We start from the raw sequence: 21968 nt of genomic DNA, 5'->3' as shown, positions 1-21968 counted from the left end.
TGGATGGTGGGCGAGCTTGGGGCTTTGTTCCTGACCGAGTCGGGCCCACACGGTTCAGGGAGGGCGAAGATCTCGAAGCACTACTAAGGAGCGGCCAATCGTCTCTGGCACGGCGCTTGCATGCGGCGACGAGAGAAAGGCCCGCTTACGCACACCAGCGGGAGCCTTGCTAAATTTACCACGACGTTTCAACACTTTTGCTCAAGCTCTCCTATGGTGGAGCCTGTCAAAAAGTACTCAAATTACCTGTCATGCGTCCTTCAACTGTCCAAATCTCGTGCTGTCGTCTGTCTGTTTGCTGTCACCCGCTCCCTATCGACAACTTCACCCAACATGTCAAGACCCGCTGCCACTGCACCCCGCCACGGTACATGCGATTGTTTCTAGGGAAACCTCCTGCACCCGACCTCTAGCTCTGCATATCCCCTCTCCTCAACATGGCATTCCAAGAAATCATACCGCTTTGCACGCGCAATCGATAGCCTAAGATCATCGCAGCTACCATTACGCGTCGGACCACATATAATAACCCGCAATCCCCAACCTCGCAAGCGCCTGACGGTACCGCACTTGATACATGTACGTGCGCTCGTGCTCAACGGCCGTTGAGAAGTACCTTCACCATCTTATTTCGTGTAGACCATCTCGCCCATCGTATCGTTGCCGAACATAGCGTGGCGATCTAACCCCGTCCTTTTTGATCCTTCCCAAATCCTTCTTCTCGGATCCCCGAGACGTCGATTGGCCTATGCTCTGTTTGCCCATCCCTCGCAGTCGCTACCATCAATCGTCGTCGGCTATGCATCCTACCCCCTCACTTTATCTCGTGCCAACCTAGACTACTGCCGTTGCCCGGCTTCTTGACATTTGCCAGCCGTTCAATGTGGTTGAGACGGATCCATCTCCTTGTCCGGCGCCAAGCGCTACCTAGGGTACACCCGAAATGAAGCTCGGAGGCGCAGCAACACAGCGCTGTTCTGGAACCTTGCATCGTCCGGCCGAGGCATAGCCGGATTGGGCGGACTAGTGAGCTTCAGCAGCCAATCAACATGTCTGTCGACACGGCATTGCAAGGCTGACATCTTGACGGATACGAGGCTGGCGGCCAACGAGCTGAGTTTAATAGATCAACCAAGTGTACTCGCTATCTTGCTGAAGGTTCTTGCTACTGACGGTTGGAATTGCGCTGCGCGACTCGCGCTTGTTGCGTGGATTCACCAATGCCTCGTGCTTCGAGCACAGGCATCATGCCGTCATGCATGTTTTCTTATCCAAACATGTCCAGTAATTCAAGGAGGAGGTTTGGAGAAAAGAAGTCGCATCGCACTGAAGCCCAAAGCATTGACCATCGTACATTGTAGAGATGCAGCTACACAGATCAACAGTCTTGTACCATACACATGACTCAAATTGTGGTTGTTATCCAACGTCCGCGAGTATTGTGCCAAACCGAGAGGGCTGATCGAATCAATACCCGGAACGTTGAACACGCAGATCTACGATGACCGAAAAGCTTGAACCAGAACTGAATTTCTGACGTCGCATCATAGCCTGCACGCTCCACCATCTGTCAGCAGTCCCTCGTCGACTATCCACCATATCCCAGCATCCCTCATGTTTCAAACGGCGTTATTCGCGCCATGGTCACCCACGCGCATGACCTCAACTCGTTCAATGTAGATCGGCATGTGTACAATCCGTCTTGCGCATCATAGTTCATCTCATTTTCCTGTGTGCAATGCAAGCTTACGACTCCACAGCAAGAGCTTTGAGGCCCACGATCCTGCCGTTCTTGTCATCGACTGCCACAACGTAGTACTCTGCCCTCGTGCCCTCGAGCTCCACCCTGAAGACCTTTACGGTGCCGTTCCCGGCTTCCTTCACCGCCTCCATGACCTTTTTGTATTGGCTTTCCAAGCCGGTGTTCTGAACCTGTTCCACGTTGGAGTTTCCGATGAGTGACTTCAGGTCCTCTGGGTCATTGTTAGCTGTGTCGTGCTGCTCGCAAGGCCGTGCAGGCGGAGAAAGGATTCCTACCAGCTGATACGTTGTCACCCTTGAATTCTAGCGCAACAGGCTCAAACGGTTCATCTGAATCGCTAACGTAGTACTCTTCTACCTGTTCTAGTATCTTCGGCACGGCAGTGTTTACGCTCTTGGTACCATAGCTCTTCTTCTGCGACGCGTCCTTGGTCTCCGCCGAGCCGGTGTCTTGATTTGCTTTGTCGAGAAAAGCGGCGTAGTCTGCGTCGGAAGACATGTTGTGAAGGGTGGATCGCCGATCAAGCGAGTTGGAACTAACACGTGTGGAGGGGAAGGGACGTGGGACGAAGGCGCTGGAGTAGAGGGTACGACGCGTGGGTTGGCTGTTTTGGACACAGGCGCAGAACGATGAGAAGGTTCTACGGTGGATGAGCCGCTGGATGGTGTGTAATACTGTAGGAATATTTGTCTTGTCCGCGTAGTTCTTTGTGTGTACTGGATATCGAGGGGGACGTCGAAGCAGCCTGTCCATGGTTTCGCGATTCCACGCGGTGCGATGACGCAACGGCTAACTGCGGGCATTTCCACGAGCAGTTGCGCGACCCCACCATGTACACACCAGGGCCTAACTCTCTATGAACAACGACATCACAAGCCCTATAGACCAACAGTCGTAACGATTCGAATCGCATGCGCAGCAAGTAAAACGCAAATTCAAGCAAGAAAGGCATTTTCATTCTCGTAGTTGATTAAGCAATACACACAACAACCCGCAAAAGGGCGAAACCAATGTAAGGTGCGCAGGGTATCATCGCCATGCGGAAGGACGTTACCACGTCTCTCCGATATTTTGCCCTCCAACTAGACATCCTCAACTCCCCAAATTCCAGGTAACTAATGTTTAAAGACAAGAAAAGTATTGTTGAACAAAGCGGCCTTACATACAACGCCTAAAGTCACATTCTCTGGTTTCCTAACCAGACTTTTGCTCAGCTGGAGTGGCTGCGTGAGCAGGAACGCCGTTCGTAGGCGCGTTGCGAGGGCTGCTGCGCTCAGACTTTGGCGCGCTAGGCTTCACGTCATCACCCTCATCATCGTAGTTCTCATCGACGTCCATGTGTCGAGCAGCCGGCTCGTGATGTTCCGGTCGCTCCTGTTTTGGTGTTTCCGACATGCGAGACAACGGTCGCGCAGCTGCCATGGGTGGAAGCGAAGGCGGGTGGTGAGCCGCCTCAGATGGATGGTACCCATCGTTGAAGCCACGAGGATCAGGCCCCTCTCGGGGGCTCTGACGTGGCACTTGAGGAGATGACATGCGGTGTGGGGGAGTTGGACGACGGCTGTGAGGCTCTTCCATCTTCTGACGCTTTTCTTCGTTCGAAGGAGGCTTTGCGCTCATGTGATCAGATTCAGCCTCCCATTCGCGGTGTCGTTTGACTGGTGGGGCGGTCGGCGGCCTGTCGTCACGTTCACGGGCTGCTTGCTCAGCAGCAGTTTGGGCAGAAGCTGGCGGAGGAGCTCCGCTAGCAATACCACCGGTGGCAGAGGGATCAGCATGGTGTTGATATGGCCCTTGGTAGCCGTTCCGTGGAGATCCCGCTCGGTTCTCGACGATAGGACGCACTTCCGGTGGGGGACTTGTAGGGCGGACACCATAGGGAGGCACGGCACTCTGGCTAGGGGCTTGAGTTGGTGGGCCACCGAGACCGGTAGGTGGTGGAGGAGGTGGTGGAGGAACACTACCAGCGTGAGGGCCGTAGTTTGGATTGGAAATACGGTTAGGCTGGGGTGGCTGCTGTTGGTGCAGTGGTGGCTGAGGTTGTGCATGAACAGCCTGAGGCGTAAGTTGCGGAGGCTGAGGATGGTAAGGGCTAGGGGCAGCATGGTGCGTCTTCGGCGACGGAGACATGCCACGGCGCATTGGCCCTGGTGGACCTGGCGGCGGGGGGCCAGCTGGGCCTTGAGGACCAGGACCGTTTGTAGGAGGGCGAGAAGGCTCTGCGTATGACCTAGGTGCTTCCTGTCTTGGGCTTACAGGCCTTTGAGGAGCATGCTGAGTAGGTGGCCGGATGCCCTCGCGCTGCTCATAGGGGTTCAGCTGCTGCGGCGGAAGGCCGGGATCGCGAATCTGAGCGAGGGGACGATCCCATCCAGGCGCTAAGGCTGGGGGAGCAGGACCTTGCGGAGGTTGTTGAGGCTGAGGAGCGCCCCATTGAGGAGCGGTAGGGCCATGGACAGAAGCAGGCTGGTAGGCTTGAGGGTGCACGTCTTGTGGAATGGGAGCGTTGCCCTGGTTCGGGGCGCCTGCAGATGTCTGTCCGTTTTGCAAAAGCTGTAGGCGAGCCTTGATGTGTACATTTGACGGATCGAGATCGGCCGCACGCTGGTAAGCGTCAAGTGCATCCGCAGTCTGGTTGTTGCAAGACTCGTACTGCGCCATTGTTAGTGAAGAACTTCAACCTTCAGGGACAAGGAGCTACTTACAAGTGTGCCGAGATCGTACCAAACTTCCGAAATGTTAGGGTTGAGGCGGATTGCACGGGAGTATGCGTCCAGCGCGTCGCGGTACTGGTTGATCTGGTAGTACAGTACACCAATGCTGCACCAGAAGGTTGGGTTCCTGCCATCACGGTACACCGCTTGCTGATAGGCCTCGTAAGCTTTGGGGTACTTCTGCTGTGACATGTAGCAACGTCCAAGCAGGTACCAACTTTGCGCATCCGTTTGGTCTAGAGCGATGATTAGATACACGCGCATAACCACATGGGGATACAGTACTTACCGGAAGCAACAGACTTCTCCAGGTACTCAATGGCCTGCTCCTGGCTGGCGTAATTTGTGCTCTGCTGGTGGTGTAGCCATCCCAGCTGCTGTAGGACCTTGGCGTGGTTGGCATCACGCTCGAGGACCCGGCGATAGGCGCCCTTGGCCGCTTCGAACTAGAAATCATGTCAGTGGTGAAAGCTTACAAGAGTGGGTGGCACAAACCTCTTTCTGCTGTTCGTACACATGTCCAATCTGGAACCAGATGTCCTCCTCGGTCAGTGGGCGAGGAGGGTTGGTGACAATGTACTTGAAGCAGTCCAGACTTTGGTTGAACTTCTGCTGCTGCTTGTAGATTATGCCAAGGCGGAAGTAAATCTCGTTTGCCTTTTCGAATGTGGGTTCCATGCGCATGACCTGTGAGAAGGCCTCCTCGGCGTGCTCCAGGGAGCCATAGCGATCGTAGAGTATTCCGATGCCATACCAAAGCTTAGGCTCCTTTGGGTCAGACAGATGGTATAGAGCTTGCTGGTAGGCAGAGTATGCTTGCTGCAAGTCGTCCATCATCAGATAGCAGTGGCCTGGTCATGTTAGCGACGTGATGCGAGTGATGCGCGCAAAGTCCTTACCGAGGCTACCCCAAACGTCACCATTGGCCTGGTCAACCTTGAGAATAGTGCGCAGGTATTCGACAGCTGCTGGGAAGGCATCTTTGGTGCGCAAAATACACGCGATACCTTGCATAGCTGGCACAGACCACTGGTTGAATTTCAAGGCCTGTTCGTAGCATTGCATGGCGCCGTCGTAGTCTTGCATTTGCTCAGAGAGAGAACCTGCTGGGTGTTAGTTTGAGCCCACGCTGCATGCAATGGATACCAACTTACCCATCTGAGTCCAGACAGCCTCGGTCAATTGTCCCAAGTACTGCGATTGTGTCTTGGGCTGGTTGACGTGCGGCGGGTGTCCATTTACCTGCGCGTGCGCCGGATGCTGCCCAAGATGATGCGGGGGCATGCCCGTGGTGGGCGAAGGTTGCTGGTGTTGTGCCATGAAGGCTGCTTGCGACTGATCAGGCTACAATGCGACTGGTGCGCTACGGAAGCCGCGACAGTGATGGAATGGTTTGGTGGTGGGGAAGACAAGACCAGAGCAACTTGATGGGTCGCCGTGTTGTCTATCTAAATGAGTCAGGAGATGGAGTTTGATGGTTGTGGTGGAGGATGGATACGTACAGTCGGGCGTGGGAGCGCGTCTTGCAAGCGTACTGACGGGTGCGAGTCGAGGCGTGGAGAGGTTGGCGCGGAGAACGACAACAGCGCGCAGAGGAACACGGATGGTGTGGACCCCGACTTGGTTCTACAGTGTCGTATGAGAGCAACAATGTTGTGGTCTTTGCCACGGGGTGGGTTGAGAAGGAAAGACTGATGTGAGATGCAGCCTCGTGGAAGAGAAAACAGATGAGGAAGCCGCAGACCAACAGATGGAAGGGGCGCTCCAACGTCCCTTCCATCAGACGTGGGTAAGGGGACCAGATGTTGCAGGGATACACTTCTTAGCGTCCACGCTAAGAAAGACCCACTTCTGTGGGCATCTTGCCGTAAATTACGTGCCTAGCATCGCAAAGCGCTGGCTATCCGCCGCGACCCATGCTTCCACCGGCGCTCTCCTGTGCCACAGCAACTTGGTACTAGGTAACAGACGAACCATCTTTATTAATTACTTAGCACCTTTTCCGCCAGAGTTGGCAATGGTGCCAAATGGTGCAATGTTTCAGATTGTTCCGTGCGGATCTGGTACCGTTCGTCCCAGGTTCACCGAACAGCGGAGCCGATGGACTGACACGCTACCGCTATTACGCTATATGCATCTAGAGGACAGATCAATCTTGTTTCGCCGATTTTCTACTGCCATAGTTATACTGCCAACGCAGAACGCCACAGCTTCTGCCTGAACAAGTTAAATGGGGTCGCCGCCGTTGAGCTATCCATGGATGGTTCGAGCATCAACTAGCTTCAACTACCACGATGCACCATAATCCACACAAACCTTGCTTCAGTGTCGCTACACACAAGGCGACCATCACGTCGCGACACCCAAAGTCGATCGTAGATATTTTGTTTTCCCGAGACTGGGTCCTCGCGCAGCGGGGCTTTATGGGAGGCGTCGCCAGATTGCCATGCCAGCCACTCAGACCCCAATCGTCGCCCTACGACGCTCAGCCTGCGAAGCCCACTAGGCAAAACGGCATGGTTTTCATTTCGGAAATCGCAGGAATGGGCTGATATAGGGCCTGCAAAAGGGGGCACGAGCGACGACAATGGTGCTGACACAGCTGGTGCGCACCCACAGACAGTGCCGTCCAAAGGCCGGGGGCGGGCGATCAGCCAGCCCTCCACATGAGAACAGAGAAGCCTCCGTCGTCTGCTTAGCGGCTCTCGGCATGCATCGTAATGTGACGCAGTTGTCCTCCGCTCCCGCGTCCTCGGCAAAAAGGCTCGTGTCACCCAATCCACCCCCTGCCGCAGCCTGAATCTGACAAGAGTCGATCATTAGTTGGCGCATGAGCATGCAACCGGGATTGCGTCGCCTCGGTGCAGGACCAAGCCGCTGGCATCTGCCGCCCTTCAGTCGAGCCATGATTGCGTCCAAATTCCTTGGCTTGCTGCAGCCCACCGTACCCGTAGCACATCTGTCGATACCGTTTCCGTCGTTGGTGTCCACGGAGCAGCGTGACCGAGAAAAGGATATCGGGCCGCCGCTAACGAAAGCCCCTCTCTTAGCATCTGGGCTCAAGAACCGCACCCACGTGAAACTCCAAGCTTGTGGATCCAGGGCTGGCCTGCGCGCGTCATCACAGCCGTGCCGGTAAGCGAGGCTGTTTTTAAAGGGACTGCTGTCTTACCAATGCGGAAGGTCCATTCATCTGCTTCACCCAAATCTATTGTGCTGCGACTCCCCAGCTGCCGCCACTATCTCCAATGCTCTCTATACATAAGATGCTTGGTTGCGGCGGATCTGTGCGGTAACGGCGAGGCGCACGCGAAACGCACCAGCAGCATGTTTCGTCGCAGTGCGGTCTGTCAGGTCGAGGCTCAGATCTGTCTCGCGCCCGTCCACCCGCGTCGTGACCCGAGAACCCGAGTATGGTTGGTCGTGGATATATAGACTTTCACTTCTGCCATCAGCGACATGACTTCTGTACGCACTACTACTATCGTCTTTTCGAAACGTGTTATGTGGGACGATGAAGGATGAGCCTCGTCTTGGCACCTCAGCTGGCGGCTGCGGCCCGGGGATTTTGCTGAGTCCATCATCTAGTTGCCTGGCGAGCGGTACCCGGTAATTGCTTCTGACTTCTCTACATCGCTAGCCCTTGATGAACTGCTTCGCAAGCAAACATGTCCATAACACAGGGAAGTATCTATCAATAAACTGCCTCCCCGCATTATCGAGCAAAGCTACGTATTTAGCCAATACACCTCGCCCATGCCAGCGGTAATCCATGGTAGCCCCCTACCTACTATCGCCCCTCACCTAATGTGAGATTCATCCGAGTGTTGCACCAAGCTTGATGCTTCCTCTCACCTGCATGCTGCGCGCTGCGCGCTGTCACGTACTATTATACGACTGGCAAGCTCTCGCTCCCCGGAGTGTACAGCAGCTGGAACATGGCTCTATCCGCGAATTGCTACGATCTTCCCCTCTACGATGCTTTCCGGGTGACTCTGCATGTAGCTAATGCAGCTGATCGACGGACCCCGGGCGACATAGACGAGTGGTTGGTGACCGCCGTTGGCTGACAGGTTGTGCACAATCGCTGTTCTGTCGACATATTGCTAGTCGCTGCTGGTGGAGGAAGGTCAAGCATTTTTCCGATACCCACTTATCGCCCCCACTTGATCCCTCGATTGTCAAAGCAACAGCGTTGCATGCCCATAGCAAGCTCAAAGGAATGGAAAGGCGCATGATGCGTTGTGCCACCTTTGCATCATTGTCAGGCCTCCAGATCCCGCCGTTCACTTCGTAGGAGCCTCCAACGGTCGAGACTCATCATGCCGTCAGGATCTCAGCAATGTGTTTGGCTGGAAACCTTGGTTCGTGTATGCCATGAGCTTGTCATGAAGATGTTCGCCTCAGGGTTGTGTGGGACCGAGCGGCCTCTCGGTGCAACCCTGGGAAAGGTGGGACCACATCCACCCTCCGTCCGGGATGACAATCCCGAGGTTGAAACGGGCTGCATGAGCAATCATGCGGGCTGCAGGCCGTCTTTATCAAGAAAAGCAAAGATGTAAGCAAGGGCACGGTGGCTGATGCGGCGCTTTTCGCTACGGCTATCGTCGCTCTGTTGCCGAACCGATGCCGCAGGGAGAGGCAAGTGTTGTTTACATGCAAAGCTGCACGCTGCGAGTGCCTTTGACTCCAGGCTCTATTTTCGTGTTGCACGGATATACCGCACGTTTTATTAAGTCACAATCCAAAATTCAGAGGGTAGATCACCGTCGCAATTCCATGAGTCAAGCGCCATCTGCCAGGGTCTATCAATCAGTCGAAAGGAATTCCTTTTCTCTCTCAGTACAATATGGCGACGCTCAACAACCATGGTTCAGGCACACGTCTTTCACCGCATCGGAGCGCATCACAACCTCGCAATGTGGCAAGGACAGCTTCGAAGCCATGTCTGTTTAAAGTTGCATGAACCGGAAACAAACAACGGAGAATGCCGCATTCTGGATTGACCAACACTAATGCTATGGATGTGTCTGCGCTTATACACGACAACCAGTAATATCCAAATCAGATATGATTTCCAGAAGCTTAATCGCATGATGAGGTGGGCGCAAATCAGCCTTGGGACCCTGGAAGGTAGCTGTATCGCGTCTTCATCACCTTGGTGTGTCACTACATGAACACACAGGAAAGAACGCGCCTTTCGCGACTACACCGAGCACGATTCTCTCACTCTATAATACATCATATTTGTTCTTTCCTTCTCTTACTTGTGTTCTTGCGCTACTTCTCCATCATACAACCTCAACACGAGGTGGCGCGTCATGGTTGCGATTGTGTCTTCCGTCTCTGTACTCCATACCACCGTGCGCCATCTCATCTCACCAAACGCCAGCGCGGTAGATCCCACTATCAATAATCGAAATACATCATGGCGTAATGAACAATCGTCTCTCTCTCTCGCCTCTTACCTTTCTTCACTGCTCTTAGCGGCTGCACTTGCGCCGTACTTCTCCATTCCGTCGGATCCACACTGTCACGCTTGCGAGGTGGCAAGAACATACGAAATAATGTGCAAGCAATGGATAGACTTCTCGCTTACCCCTACTGGGTTCCAATCACAATATGGGAGAAGCTCCATATGGACCAGTTCAAAGAGTCAAGAGCCTACAAAATGATCAAAGCGGCATACGACGCTAGAACAGCATACACAACGACAAGCATTACAGATCCGACATATTAACTATTAGCGTCGAAGCCAGTCCCGGCACAAGCTCACCAGGCTTCGACTTCACTTTCAACTTTAACACTATCGTTGGTCCTGAAAATCTCAACATGAAGATCACTTCTGTGTCATTCCGCACTATTATTTTGGACTTCACTAGAATCTGCTCGACTGCGCGGGAAGCCGAGGTACTGAACCTGGCGTTAGCGAGGGTTAACATTGCTCTGCATGGCAAGCTTGAGATGGTTGTCAAACGTCTGAATATTGATGGGTACTCCACGACAGCTAATGGTGGCGCAACTAGCGCTAGGAATGAGCACGAGAGAGAGGAAGATAAAGCCCTGGGTTTCTAGTAAGCAGAGATTGCGAGAACATGGGCTTCAGTGTGGATAGTATTAGTATCGGCAAAGCATGTTTCCCGTAATAGGTACATGTACATTAAGCGCCAGCAATGGTATCCAATCTAGCTCCACTGAACTGGAAGGCGTCGCGCAGGCTCGAATGGAGACATTGTAGCGTTGCAAGCTACAGAAAACGTACGGTCTCGGATCACCTTCACGTTTCTGCGTTTGTGTGACAACTGATTATAACTGAAATAGTGAACTAAGGTAACTCTTTAACCACAATGAGCATTTGATAAATGAAAGCCATTACTACTGATTCGATTGGTATTTCCTCACACTATCCACGAAACTGCTACAGGTAAGCAATAGTTCCAATGCAGTATTACCATACACTGGCGCTCTTACACTAGCCTCCTATGGCTGCTCTAGTGCCACTGCGAAAGCTGGAAGCAGGTGTGACATCGTACTTGGCAGATTGTTCTTCAAGAAGAAACCAACTCATATATGCGGTAGGCAAGATGATATATCATCCTAGAGATCTACTTGACAGTTGTAGATGTACTATATCTGGCTTTCGCTATGGCACTAGAGGGATGTCCTAGGATTCGGTCCGAGAGCTGCAACACCATAGGATTGCACTTGTATGGACTAAGAACTTCAAGACTATTATCATACACCCTGCCTTTGTATCATGTCCTGTTTAGGTCATTGCTTTCAACCTTGCCATTGATCCTATCTTATTTCCTACCTTTCAGCCACCTCGCAGTACAAACACCAAGTTACCTAGTGCTGACTGTACCAAGCCGCAAGGACAATAATCAATTCTCCACATCCCGAGGTTAACATTGGGGAAATAGTACCGAGCGCAACAGGCTGCCGGTTACTTCCGCAAGCCGCCCGTTTCATGACAGGTGTAAGCCCTAACACGCGGCATTTGGCACCAAGATGTATTCATCTGCATTCCGTTCCGAGATTTGTAACGAAATGTCAGTGCTTGAAAGGCTTTGCTTGTCTTGGCTTCCCTTGGAAGGCACATCACAGCGACGGATGGAATTGACCCGCACCCAAGACTAATCCAAGCCGTATACGTACGTAGATACTCCAAGCCTTGATTTGCATGCAAGGCAGATTTGGAGACAGTGGCACCAAAGCCTCGACGGCACAATGAACACGTATAGAATGAGATAGGGATACCTTTATATCGATACTATTACACTCTGTACCCATCCACTCCCTTAGAATCCAACTTAGATAAACGCAAACATCCAGGGTATATATGTATTCCGAAACTCCCATGCGCCGTGGAGACAGAGAAAGCTTGCCAGAGAAATGGCAGTCCTGACATGATCGGACCGAGACCCGGGCCGTATCGCGCATGCGTCGGAGCTTAATGCACGTGTGTTTGCTCTCGCAGCCTCGCAATCGGTTCCTGTTGGGAAGGTGGGCGTTCACTCCGGCCTTGTTTCGGCGGTAGCTTGTCCCACGCACAAACTCAAGAATGAAGCGTCATCTCCCTCAGCCCTCATCCTCTCAGAAGTTAACCAGCCAAGAAAAGTGGAATGATTCGGCCCTTCCCCACCCATCAATCCTGTTCTTTTCCCATATCCCATCCCCACATCTTTCCACAACCCTGCCGTTATTTCAACCGCGGCTCTTTGTCTTTGTTTTGTTAACCTCCACAAAAAGTCTCCGCTTTTATTTGTCGTCCAACGTTTATCGATCCATGGTGCGGCTTACTTGCTGACTTCTTGTGCTCCCGTTCGTTTCGTTACGAGCCGATTGCAATGGGATCGAGTTACTCTACTTGCTGACTTTCTTCCACATGCAGCCTGTACACATGCCTTGACTTCTGTTCATGACTTTGTGCTCTCTTTGTGTTTCTGGGCAGGGGTGTCCGAGTCGTAGCTTTTCTGCTTCTTCGCATATGCGTAGTATTGGGCCGTTGTTGGGTTGTGGTTGGGGTATCCAATGGTTGCACACGTGTATGGTGTAGACGATGTAGCACATGTTCAGGGCAGTGAGGTTGCGGTCGTATTGAGCGTAAAAGAGTCGCTGAGTGAGCGGTGCGAAGAGCGGGACGACGCGAATCGGTGCAATATACTTTTTGCTCAGGTCGGTTGAGCTAGATCTCTAGGCTCGGTCGATGTGAGGTTTCGGATTGTATTGTGATGCTCTTTGGACCAGCGATGAGCTCTTCTTGTATAGCCTTCTACTGCAATGGTGAATAGTCTCAACACCACCTCTTAACAATCTTGCGGCAACATCCCAGCGAGCGAGTTTCTGTCGGATCCGGCCTTGAAGTTGCTTATTGCGTCCTCTTACGGCCTTTGTAGCTTGGCCAGAGAGCAGCCTCAAGCCTGGAAATTGCTACCCGATATCGACGATGCAAACCTCAAGGCTGAGCTAGCGCAACGACTTTGAACAACGAACGTACTTGGCGAAGAAGAAGAAAGTGCGCAGACGATACAAGAGACGAACTTAGGGACGAGTGCGCCAACAAGAGGAGAGGGGAGGAGAAGAGAAAAAGAAGAGGAGGAACAAGTGGCCAACGTACCCCTTGACATCGAAATTCAACGTGGACACCATCATTTTCAAATATCGTTTGGATCGAGACGAGGGGAAAAAGCAAAGACGTTAGAGCGCAGCTTCATGTTGCACAGGCCGCTCCCTCACCCCCATCTTACATTTCCCACCCTTACCGCGTGGCGTTACATATCCCTTCTTTTACACAGCGGTTTTACGAGAAAGGCTTTACTTCAATGACGGCATAGGTCGAAGAAAGGAGGGCTGCAGCGCGTGTCCGTGCGGCTGAGGACGCGGGCGTGACCTACGTCCCGGAGTGTTGGTTCGCGCGTGCGGTGTGTGTGCGTGTGTGCTTACTTGCTACCCCCAACACATTGGTTCGTTGTTGTTGTCTTCTTATGCTTGTTAATACCGACACACCGTTAGACTCGATGCTTTGTTTCTTGCTGATACAATGTGTAGTAATTGCGAGTGGGATCCTTACTTGAAGCGTGGGAGATAAGGGGACGACCTGTCAATCAGTGGTTCGCGCTTAGCCGCAACAGGAAGCGAAGACGGTAAATCATACTCGTTGTACGTACGACCTTCCTCTCTTTTGCCGTCCCCACGTTCCATGCTGCTCTCTCTCTCATCACCCACACCGCTGGATTGCGGGCCGTCACGCACTACGTTCTGGCGCTTATCGTGGTATTCTATTGTTCAAACCGTGTTCCGAGGTCAAGGAGCGCCCCATCTCACGGCTGAACCTTGGTGGTGGGTCCCAGATGCGCCTTCGAGAAGGTGCGGCACGGAGAAGGATGGTCTAATATATGATTGAACAAATAGCATTATCCCGCCTGGACGCCTTGAGTTTTACAGATTCGTCGCCTGCAGAGCTATACTAATGTTGTGTTATAGCCACAGTCGAAAGAGTGGCTTGATTTGAGGTGTCAAACCAACGACGCTCACATCCCTCGGACAATGCGAATCCCTACCGATACTCATACATGCTCGGCGACCTACGTCCGCGATTACCGCGATAAATGAGCTCCACAAGTAAGGTCAGTTCGATCACGTATGGAGAAAGAATTATCCATAAACTCACACAAGACTGGCTCGCATATGAATGCCGATTTTTGAAATTGCTTCTGTCGACCGATCCTAACCAGGAACGAGTCAGCACATCTACCGACATGGAATCAGGACTTCAGGCGCGAGGGTCGACTGTACTCACTCACCAGAAAACCTATGCCGTTTTCTCTCGTCCTTTCAGACATCTGTTACACTGATGTCTTCCACCACGTCCTCTGACGATAGAGCAGCGTATTTTACTTAGATCTCTGTCAGCGACTTTAGCCTGCACTCATACGAGGTCAGTATACTAAAGCTAGCTTGTTCATCAGCCTTAGTCAATCACTTCCAGCATCGAGATCTCTACTTTATACCCAGAACAAGGCGTTTCCCATGATACCAGCAGCACGCGATTGGCCGGCTCAAAAGCCGACTGTTAGTGCATGACACATCCACACGTAACACCGCACGTTACTCATCGGTAAGGGAGGACAACGGGTCGCCTATCGAGGCGAAAATCCCGATACTATGCGCATGATCGTGCATATGAGGGGTCACCCTTGTAGAAAGCGAAAATGACAGTTTGGATGTTTTGGCAGCAAGGGGGTTTCGACATAGGAAATGCATCCTTTGATCAAGACTTAGCTTTAGTCATTGCTGTGGCGATCCTGCTGTACGCCTACATGTGCTATTGTTTGTTAAATACATGTATGCTGACACTTCGTATCTTGTAGTACCAACGTTGCTTTTGTAAGACGATCTAACCACGATAGCGTTAGACAGAGCGGAGTTAGCCCGTTCGAGGAGTGTTTTGTATTAGACAGGCAGATGTGAGCGCTAATATACTAACATACACGACGACCGTCTGCTCTCTCTGCAATATCATAGCCGGGACCCTGTACAGATCACCGCAACCTCTACTCTAATATCAACTAGCCTTAATGCAAAGGCTGTTCAATGACTAATTTACCGAAGCCTCTTCCAAATCCGCCAATCTTGATGACTTCCTGTAACGCCTCCTCGGTCGTGCCTCGAAATACTTCCACATTTGGAAGTCCGAAGTGACTACCATAGTTGTCCACCGCCCATTGCAACGCTTTCCAAGCACGCCAATGGTCTTCCGGCCTGGAAGGCAGATCGATGGCATGAGGAACACCAGGCGGCTGGATGCGCCAGCCATCTTTCGTGTACGCCACCGGCATCCGAAACCCACCATCGAACTTGGTCACAGAGGCTAGAACTGCTGCTGAGCTCCTCACGCTATGTACGACTAAGTGCGCTGTAGACGGAGTGCCCACAGCATCGAGAGCATGAGAGATCGGTCCCTGGTCCAGAGCTTCCACCGCGGCGGCGATATCGGATACAACTGTTGATGAGGCGTAGTCGAAACACAGCGCGGCCCCAACGCTCTTCAGCAGCCCATGACGGGCTGGCGAAGCAGTCACTATGATGTTCTGACAGCCACTGGCACGCAGAAACTGAACAGTGCTGAAGCCAACGCTAGACGAGGCGCCCCAAACCAGGACAGGGCGGGTGTAGGCGGCCGGAGCGGTAGGCAGTGGAAACTGGAACAGGTTGAAGACCGCGTCTGCAGCTGTCATCGTCACTGTTGTCAGAGCTGCTGCATGGGTCTCTGGGAGATTGTGGGGTACTTCGAATACCATGTCGTCGGGACACGCGAGGCGGCTTTGATGTGAACCATACTTCAATGGTCTTCCGATACCCGAGGGCGTATATCCTGCTACAATACTTCCCTTTCTGAAATGCGATCCAGTAGGTGCTGACAAGACAATCCCGGAGAAATCGTACCCGATGACCGTCGAACGGATGCCAAGCTCTGCATGTTTGCTATCTGCTGGATTGATACCAGAGTATTGCACTTCGATAACCAACTCGCCGGCTGCAATCTCTTCGTGGTTGATATCGTTCCGAACCTGGATCTCTCCGTCCTCATTGACATACAGGGCTTTGTTGGCAGTCAGGGTCATGGTGTAATATGGTATAGTTTGTTCTGCGGATGCGAGCAACGTGGGTAAGAGTGAAGTACAGACAAGGGTGTTGATGAGCTGACGTAGTGGTGTCTTTGGGAGAGTATCGTCCTGTGGCTACTGTTTTAAAGGTATGAAGTTGAGATGAGTTGCCGACATGTCGGTCTGCACTGCCCGCAGCACGCGTCCCAACGACGTATGCACACCATTAAGGAACCCTGACCCTAGAGCCATTGAACAAAATCCTTCCAACGGTTTCGCCCTTTCGAGATCCCCACTCACTAAACCTGAAGTCTGCTAACTGGTGAGCGATAGCGCTCGAAGTCTTCGGCCGAAGGTGGTTGTACGAACGTTCGAACAACGGGTTCGGACGAACAATCATGCCGGGAGAACTACACTCTCTTCTTAGTGCTTTTCTCCCTAGTACAAAGTCGTGTTCTTACTTCTCCCCTCACGTCGGGTGTTAGACACGGTATCTCCAGCGAAAGAACTCGGGATTGGGAAGTTGTCAGTACTCTAACGATGGCCCGCACAAATAGCGCGGTCGCGCATGACATTCAAACCCCAAATACATCATCGGGCCAAACTTGAAACAAAAAACCCATCATCAAGCCTTTGTGCCTACTATCGTTATTCCGTTACTATGGCTTCCTCCAATACTAGCCCGGTGGATATCAAATTCCGTGATGCCTTCAGCCACAACATTCCTCCACTGAGTCCAAAGACGAACGAACTTTCAGCCGGTCACAGAAAACAACCTACCTGCCGCCCGCTGACAACGGCCACCATTTTCGATCAGGACCAAGTCCTTATCCTCAGGGACGGGACCAAGATATATGCAGATATCTTTCGTCCCAGAACCGATCGGAAGGTTCCTGCCATCGTCATGTGGGGACCTTATGGCAAGACTGGGACGTGTATGCTCAACATTCACTCCATGCCACTGCGAGCAGGTATTCCAGAGACTCAACTCTCTGGCTATGAGGACTTTGAAGGGTGAGTGGGTGAACCGAAGACAGTAAGGAGAGCACACGTAGTACTCACGGATGACTATCATAGACTCGACCCCGCAGAATGGGTTCCCCGTGGCTATGCAATCGTCAACGTCGATCCTCGAGGTGTAAATAATTCCGAAGGAAACATCCACTTCTGGGGTACACAGGAAGGTCAAGACGGCCACGACGCGATCGAAGAGCTAGCCAAGTTGCCCTGGTGTTCTGGAAAAATGGCAATGGCTGGAAACTCATGGCTCGCAATTTCTCAGTACTTTATTGCTGCTGAGCAACCCCCGCATTTAACGTGTATCGCGCCGCTGGAGGGCTTATCAGACCCCGTTCGCGAGGAAACTATACGTGGAGGAATTCCCAACACGGCGTTTTCCGAATCCATCGCTGCTCTCCTTCCAGGAAAGAATAAAGTGGAAGACTACGTTGCGATGTTGAGTACGGATGCTGGACTTGAGCACTACCTCCACGATAAGCGTGTGGATATGACCAAGATCAAGGTACCGGCCTATATCGGAGCAAGCTACTCATCGCCCATCCATGGCATCGGCTCCTTGCGAGCGTTCGAGGAGATTCCACATCAAAACAAATGGTGCGCCATGTCCTCCTCATTTCTCGTCTATATGCGTGTGTAGAGACGTGCTCATTGCAAACATCTAGGCTCACTCTCCACGCGTCGCAAGAATGGTACGATCTCTACAGTCAAACCCGTACCAACGATCTAGCCCGATTCTTCGATTTCCATCTCAAAGACGTTGCCAACGAATGGCCTCAGACAGCACCCGTGCGAATGGCACTGTTGAACTTTTCCAAGCCAGCATTATTGGATCAGGAATTCGCTGATCTACCCTGGCATCTTCCAGACGTCACAAGACAGAAATTGCATCTCAGCTCTCCTGACAAACTGACACACAACAAGCTGCAACAGCTGCAAGAAGAGGTATTATTAGAGTACCAAGCCGACTCATCAGACGAAATATCCTTCACCTATGCTTTCTTGACCAAAACTGTACTCATCGGTCCGTCCACTCTGGTCATCGATATCGCAGCACCCAGTCATGACGATCTAGACGTTCACACTCACATCTTCAAAGCAGATGCATCTGGAGCCTTTTTATCGCATCTCAACATGCCCGTCCCTCCCAGTAGCAGCAATAGCAGCAGCAGTCCAACCTCCACCGTCGAAACCATGACGCAAAACAGAATCTGGCGTTACCTTGGTCCCAACGGTATGCTACGCGCTTCCAAACGCCATGTCCACGGGGCACTTCGGGCAAGGACGTGGGAAACGCTTTCACATGAAGGCGAGGAAAAAGTAAAGCCAGGGGAGGTGGTCAGACTGCGTGTCCAGCTGTGGCCTACAGGCATTGTGTTTGAGGCTGGGGAACAGCTTGTTTTGAAGATTAGTGGAAGGGAAATGGGGTTGCGTGGTCTGCCTCAATCGCCGGAGCCAAGCAATATGAACAAGGGGAAACATGTCTTACATTTCGGTGGATCCTATGAGAATTATCTCGAGTTCTTCACGCTCTAGCGCGTACGATGATCAGACGTAGTCTTTATATGGTTTGACGTAGCGGACGCAATTTCCTTGCAAAGTTACTACGTCTACATCTACAAACATGAAGTGAACAGGCCAGTTTTGAACGTTTGTAATTGGATATATCTACAAGTTCAACGACAAGAAGCCTGTCTAATACAATGAACTAGTGCGCCAATAGTCCCTTTAATTTTTCCTCTTTAAAGAAACTATGATGCTTCAACCCCATTCCACTCCCCTTACCCCATGCATACACCCACTGCTCCCGAAAAACTCCTAATCCTAGTATGGGATGCCGTCGTATTCACCGTAACCCAGCGCCAAGTTCATGTTCTGCAGACACTGTGTAGCAGCGCCCTTGAGCAGATTATCAATAGTAGCATTGACAACGACGCGCTTGCCGGAGCTGTGGACGGCGAAACCACCAATCTCAACGCCGTGCTTGCCAGAGATGTTCTTGACAAGTGGGGACTCGCCCACGATCTTGACAAGCTTCTCGCCGGCGTAGCGGTCTTGGTAGATGTTGCGGATGTCGCGGGACGTCATTGTACGGTTGAGGGGGATGGAGATGGTGTGCTGGTGTCAGATGTTAGTAACGCAGTCATACCCGAAATTCAAATAAAACACTTCGGTTAGTGTATCTGGTTATACTTACGTGAATACCCTGGAACCAAACAGCAACATGAGGAATAAACGCAACCTCAGTACCTAGCTGCTTTGAGATTTCCTTCTCGTGGATATGATCCGTCAAACTGTACGGAATGAGGTTGTTCTCGAGGTTCTTCACATCGTTCTTTGGGCTAGGCTTCGTGCCTGCGCCAGAGTAACCCGAGACACCAAAGACAGTGGGCTGACCACCGATGAACTCAAGCAGAGGCGCAATGCCGAGTTGAGCAGCAGTGGCGTAACAACCCGGGTTTGCGATGCGTGTAGCGTCAGAAATCTTGGAGCGATCAATCAGCTCCGGTAGGCCGTAGGTCCACGTCTCGTCGAAACGGTAGTCAGCGCTCAGATCCACGATGACAGTGTCTTTGCCACTTTTGTTGATGGCATCAACAAAGGGCTTGCATACGCCATTGGGAAGGGCCATGACCCAGCAGTCGACTTCGCTGTTCTCGGCCATCTTCTCGACATCCTCGGCTGACAGGTTCTCGTAGGTGATTTGTCGCTTGGTGTAACCTTCGAGCTTCTTGCCATTGAGTTCACGTGATGACACATGGCGCAGATCCATGTTGGGGTGCTTGTTAAGCAGCTCAATAAGAGCCTGCCCTGTGTATCCTCGCGCACCAATCAACGCAACCTTGGCGGGGTAGTCCCTGTGCTTGTGCTTGATACCGTATGGCGGGTTGGGGTTAGTCGTGTCCATTGAGCGTGATGCTGTGGTAGCGAAGCCTCGTGTCGACGCAGGGATAGTCCTGTTCTGTCCAAGTTGAGGCCTAGCAGATTGACGGGCCATGGTCGCGTAGCCACGTGTTTGCTGACCCTGCTTCAAGCTGGCCACAAAGTCGGCCGCTCGTCTGAACTGAGCATCCAGGCTGTCCTTCAACATGCTGCGACCCTGCTTCTGGTAGTTCTCAAGCAGCCCGAAGATCTCCGAAGACTCAGCCGCGCCCCACCAGCAAAAGACTTCCTTCTCGCGACGGAGGAAACCGTCGGTCTTCTCCAGATGCCACTTGACGTAGTTTTGTGATTGGTCGTCTACGATCCAGTACATCTTGGGGTACTTTTGCTTCATGCGCTGGAAGACGAGATCGTTCAGATTGTTCAAGAAAGCATCCTTGGTCATGCTGAAATGCGAGAGCTGTGCAAACTCACCCTCTGCAGTGGGCGGGTATACGACGGCAACGACGCCCATGGAATCGTCGTGGAATACCTCGAATGGTCGGTTCTTCAGGTTTTGGATGTACTTGTTGACGGCGTCGCTGGCCTCAACAGCACGGCTATTCATGATGGCCTGTGACAAGGCAGATACGTCCAAGTCTTCAAATGTGCTGGTCTCCTTGACGCTGCCACCGTTCCGGATGAGGGTACCACTTCCGGTGTGGGTGAAGAGTTCCTTTCCAAGGTTCGAGGGGTGTGTGATGGCCACACTCGAGGTGCGCGGGAGGCCGTCGAGGAGCTTCTTGGCCTCTACAATCTTGAGCTTTGTGCCGTACCTCACCCAGGACTGCTTCATGTAGGTGTCGTACTCGCCCTCCAGGTTGATGTGGGGAATGAGCTTAGACTCGGCGTTGAACAGTCCTCCCTTCTCCGAAAGGTAGATGACCTTGAGAGGCTGGAACTCGCGGGCCAGAGCAGCGGCAGCTACGTCGGCGTTGATGTTGAGAATCTGACCGTCCAGTGTCTCGCCCATGGAGCACAGGATGGGCAGTTCCTTGTTCTCGAGGGCATCCATGATCTGCCTCTTGTTGACGTTTGTAATGTTGCCGACGTACTTCCACTTGTCCTTGTCCAGGTAGTCGGCCTGCAGGGCGCCAGCGGTGATGGGGCGGGCGGGCACGCCCCAGTCCCTCTTGAGCGTCATGACCAGGTCCATGTTTGCCTCGAGAAACAGCTTGCGTGCAATGCCCAGCGTCTTCTTGTCCGTGACGCGAATGCCGTCGATGAAGTCGGGCTCGACGCCCGAGTCGAGGAGCAGCTGGTTCATCTGGGGGCCGGCGCCGTGGACGATGATGGGGTACAGGCCGATGGCGTGGAGCTGCTGGAGGGCAAAGCATAGCTCCTCGAGATGGTCGGTGAGAATGGCGCCTCCGACCTTGACGACGGCGAACTGGTGCGGCGAGACGGAGCGGAATTGGCCTAGGTACTGGTCGACTTCGCGGCGGGAGCTGGAGCTGGCCAGCAGGTTGAGGAAGGCGGCGTAGATGGACGAGTTCCTGCCATCCTTGGACGTTGTGTACAGGCGGCTGCTCGGCGTCGTGGTAGCAACGAGGGCGCGGGAGAGGGCTCGAGGAGTCTGCGATGCGAGGGCGCGGTGCGAGGATCGCGCAGCAGCCACACGGCCGGCTCGTACAATGCTCTGCATGGTGACTCTGTCGCTCCCAAGAAGCAGTTGCTTGCTACTCGGGCCCTGGGCGACTTTGATCCAACGCGATTGAAACGGTGACTAAACTGTGGAGCCGAGGGGACCTTAAGAAAGATGCTTTGGTATGACGCCGAAGCAACAAAATTCGCTCCGCCGTTATCGCAGCTTCCCCAGATGACAGGGTACGGTACTGGAGTTATCCTAGCGCCACCACCGGCCATAGCCACTGCTGCTGCATGCAGAATAGCAAGCTGCAGATCAGACTTTTCAGTTCTCATTCATGCATGCCGTGCCTCGTA

At 52.7% G+C, this 21968-nt stretch overlaps 8 protein-coding genes across 8 annotated transcripts; 3 read left to right on the top strand and 5 right to left on the bottom strand.

Moving 5' to 3' along the window:
- Positions 1-1332: 1332 nt before the first annotated feature.
- Positions 1333-2567, bottom strand: CC77DRAFT_1024887 (hypothetical protein). Its single transcript, XM_018525959.1, has 2 exons — positions 2038-2567; positions 1333-1973 (listed from the first exon to the last, which is right to left on the bottom strand). Exons 1-2 carry the CDS (start codon positions 2513-2515, stop codon positions 1747-1749), a joined length of 705 nt encoding a protein of 234 aa, XP_018380944.1. The 5' UTR covers positions 2516-2567; the 3' UTR covers positions 1333-1746.
- A 131-nt stretch (positions 2568-2698) lies between these two features.
- Positions 2699-6101, bottom strand: CC77DRAFT_973094 (TPR-like protein). The gene is made up of 7 exons (XM_018535873.1): positions 5979-6101; positions 5631-5924; positions 5376-5579; positions 4972-5327; positions 4766-4922; positions 4468-4712; positions 2699-4414 (listed from the first exon to the last, which is right to left on the bottom strand). The coding sequence occupies exons 2-7, from the start codon at positions 5794-5796 to the stop codon at positions 2957-2959; spliced, it is 2586 nt and encodes an 861-aa protein (XP_018380943.1). The 5' UTR covers positions 5797-5924; positions 5979-6101; the 3' UTR covers positions 2699-2956.
- On the top strand, positions 6012-6880 carry CC77DRAFT_448343 (hypothetical protein). The gene has a single exon (XM_018531726.1). The coding sequence runs from the start codon at positions 6227-6229 to the stop codon at positions 6695-6697; it is 471 nt and encodes a 156-aa protein (XP_018380942.1). The 5' UTR covers positions 6012-6226; the 3' UTR covers positions 6698-6880.
- On the top strand, positions 6881-7790 carry CC77DRAFT_448354 (hypothetical protein). Its single transcript, XM_018531727.1, has 3 exons — positions 6881-7239; positions 7300-7611; positions 7660-7790. Exons 1-3 carry the CDS (start codon positions 7064-7066, stop codon positions 7739-7741), a joined length of 570 nt encoding a protein of 189 aa, XP_018380941.1. The 5' UTR covers positions 6881-7063; the 3' UTR covers positions 7742-7790.
- A 4552-nt stretch (positions 7791-12342) lies between these two features.
- Positions 12343-12549, bottom strand: CC77DRAFT_1034878 (hypothetical protein; the record flags this gene model as incomplete). Its single annotated transcript, XM_018526903.1, has 1 exon — positions 12343-12549. The coding sequence occupies one exon, from the start codon at positions 12547-12549 to the stop codon at positions 12343-12345; it is 207 nt and encodes a 68-aa protein (XP_018380940.1).
- A 2504-nt stretch (positions 12550-15053) lies between these two features.
- On the bottom strand, positions 15054-16103 carry CC77DRAFT_946376 (GroES-like protein; the record flags this gene model as incomplete). Its single annotated transcript, XM_018535078.1, has 1 exon — positions 15054-16103. One exon carries the CDS (start codon positions 16101-16103, stop codon positions 15054-15056), a length of 1050 nt encoding a protein of 349 aa, XP_018380939.1.
- A 643-nt stretch (positions 16104-16746) lies between these two features.
- Positions 16747-18670, top strand: CC77DRAFT_999143 (alpha/beta-hydrolase; the record flags this gene model as incomplete). Its single annotated transcript, XM_018536556.1, has 3 exons — positions 16747-17099; positions 17163-17699; positions 17768-18670. 3 exons carry the CDS (start codon positions 16747-16749, stop codon positions 18636-18638), a joined length of 1761 nt encoding a protein of 586 aa, XP_018380938.1. The 3' UTR covers positions 18639-18670.
- Positions 18671-18741: 71 nt separating this feature from the next.
- Positions 18742-21965, bottom strand: CC77DRAFT_1044017 (bifunctional acetylglutamate kinase/N-acetyl-gamma-glutamyl-phosphate reductase). Its single transcript, XM_018527335.1, has 2 exons — positions 19300-21965; positions 18742-19220 (listed from the first exon to the last, which is right to left on the bottom strand). The coding sequence occupies exons 1-2, from the start codon at positions 21667-21669 to the stop codon at positions 18927-18929; spliced, it is 2664 nt and encodes an 887-aa protein (XP_018380937.1). The 5' UTR covers positions 21670-21965; the 3' UTR covers positions 18742-18926.
- Between the last annotated feature and the right edge of the window lie 3 nt (positions 21966-21968).

This window comes from Alternaria alternata (genome assembly GCF_001642055.1).
Source record: "Alternaria alternata strain SRC1lrK2f unplaced genomic scaffold CC77scaffold_25, whole genome shotgun sequence".
Lineage (NCBI taxonomy): Eukaryota > Fungi > Ascomycota > Dothideomycetes > Pleosporales > Pleosporaceae > Alternaria > Alternaria alternata.
This window is presented reverse-complemented; position numbering and strand designations above follow the sequence as displayed.

What these genes read in the sequence shown, in the direction of transcription:
- CC77DRAFT_973094 (XM_018535873.1), bottom strand. Translation starts at nt 5,796, where the DNA reads ATGGCACAACACCAGCAACCTTCGCCCACCACGGGCATGCCCCCGCAT. An exon ending in GGCTGTCTGGACTCAGATGG is followed by an intron (nt 5,580 to 5,630) that starts GTAAGTTGGTAT and finishes AACACCCAGCAG; the next exon opens with GTTCTCTCTCTGAGCAAATG. An exon ending in TGACGTTTGGGGTAGCCTCG is followed by an intron (nt 5,328 to 5,375) that starts GTAAGGACTTTG and finishes TAACATGACCAG; the next exon opens with GCCACTGCTATCTGATGATG.
- CC77DRAFT_1044017 (XM_018527335.1), bottom strand. Translation starts at nt 21,669, where the DNA reads ATGCAGAGCATTGTACGAGCCGGCCGTGTGGCTGCTGCGCGATCCTCG. An exon ending in TTTGGTTCCAGGGTATTCAC is followed by an intron (nt 19,221 to 19,299) that starts GTAAGTATAACC and finishes ATCTGACACCAG; the next exon opens with CACACCATCTCCATCCCCCT.
- CC77DRAFT_1024887 (XM_018525959.1), bottom strand. Translation starts at nt 2,515, where the DNA reads ATGGACAGGCTGCTTCGACGTCCCCCTCGATATCCAGTACACACAAAG. An exon ending in GGGTGACAACGTATCAGCTG is followed by an intron (nt 1,974 to 2,037) that starts GTAGGAATCCTT and finishes ACAATGACCCAG; the next exon opens with AGGACCTGAAGTCACTCATC.
- CC77DRAFT_448343 (XM_018531726.1), top strand. Translation starts at nt 6,227, where the DNA reads ATGGAAGGGGCGCTCCAACGTCCCTTCCATCAGACGTGGGTAAGGGGA.
- CC77DRAFT_448354 (XM_018531727.1), top strand. Translation starts at nt 7,064, where the DNA reads ATGGTGCTGACACAGCTGGTGCGCACCCACAGACAGTGCCGTCCAAAG. An exon ending in CCCGCGTCCTCGGCAAAAAG is followed by an intron (nt 7,240 to 7,299) that starts GCTCGTGTCACC and finishes GTCGATCATTAG; the next exon opens with TTGGCGCATGAGCATGCAAC. An exon ending in GCGTCATCACAGCCGTGCCG is followed by an intron (nt 7,612 to 7,659) that starts GTAAGCGAGGCT and finishes CCAATGCGGAAG; the next exon opens with GTCCATTCATCTGCTTCACC.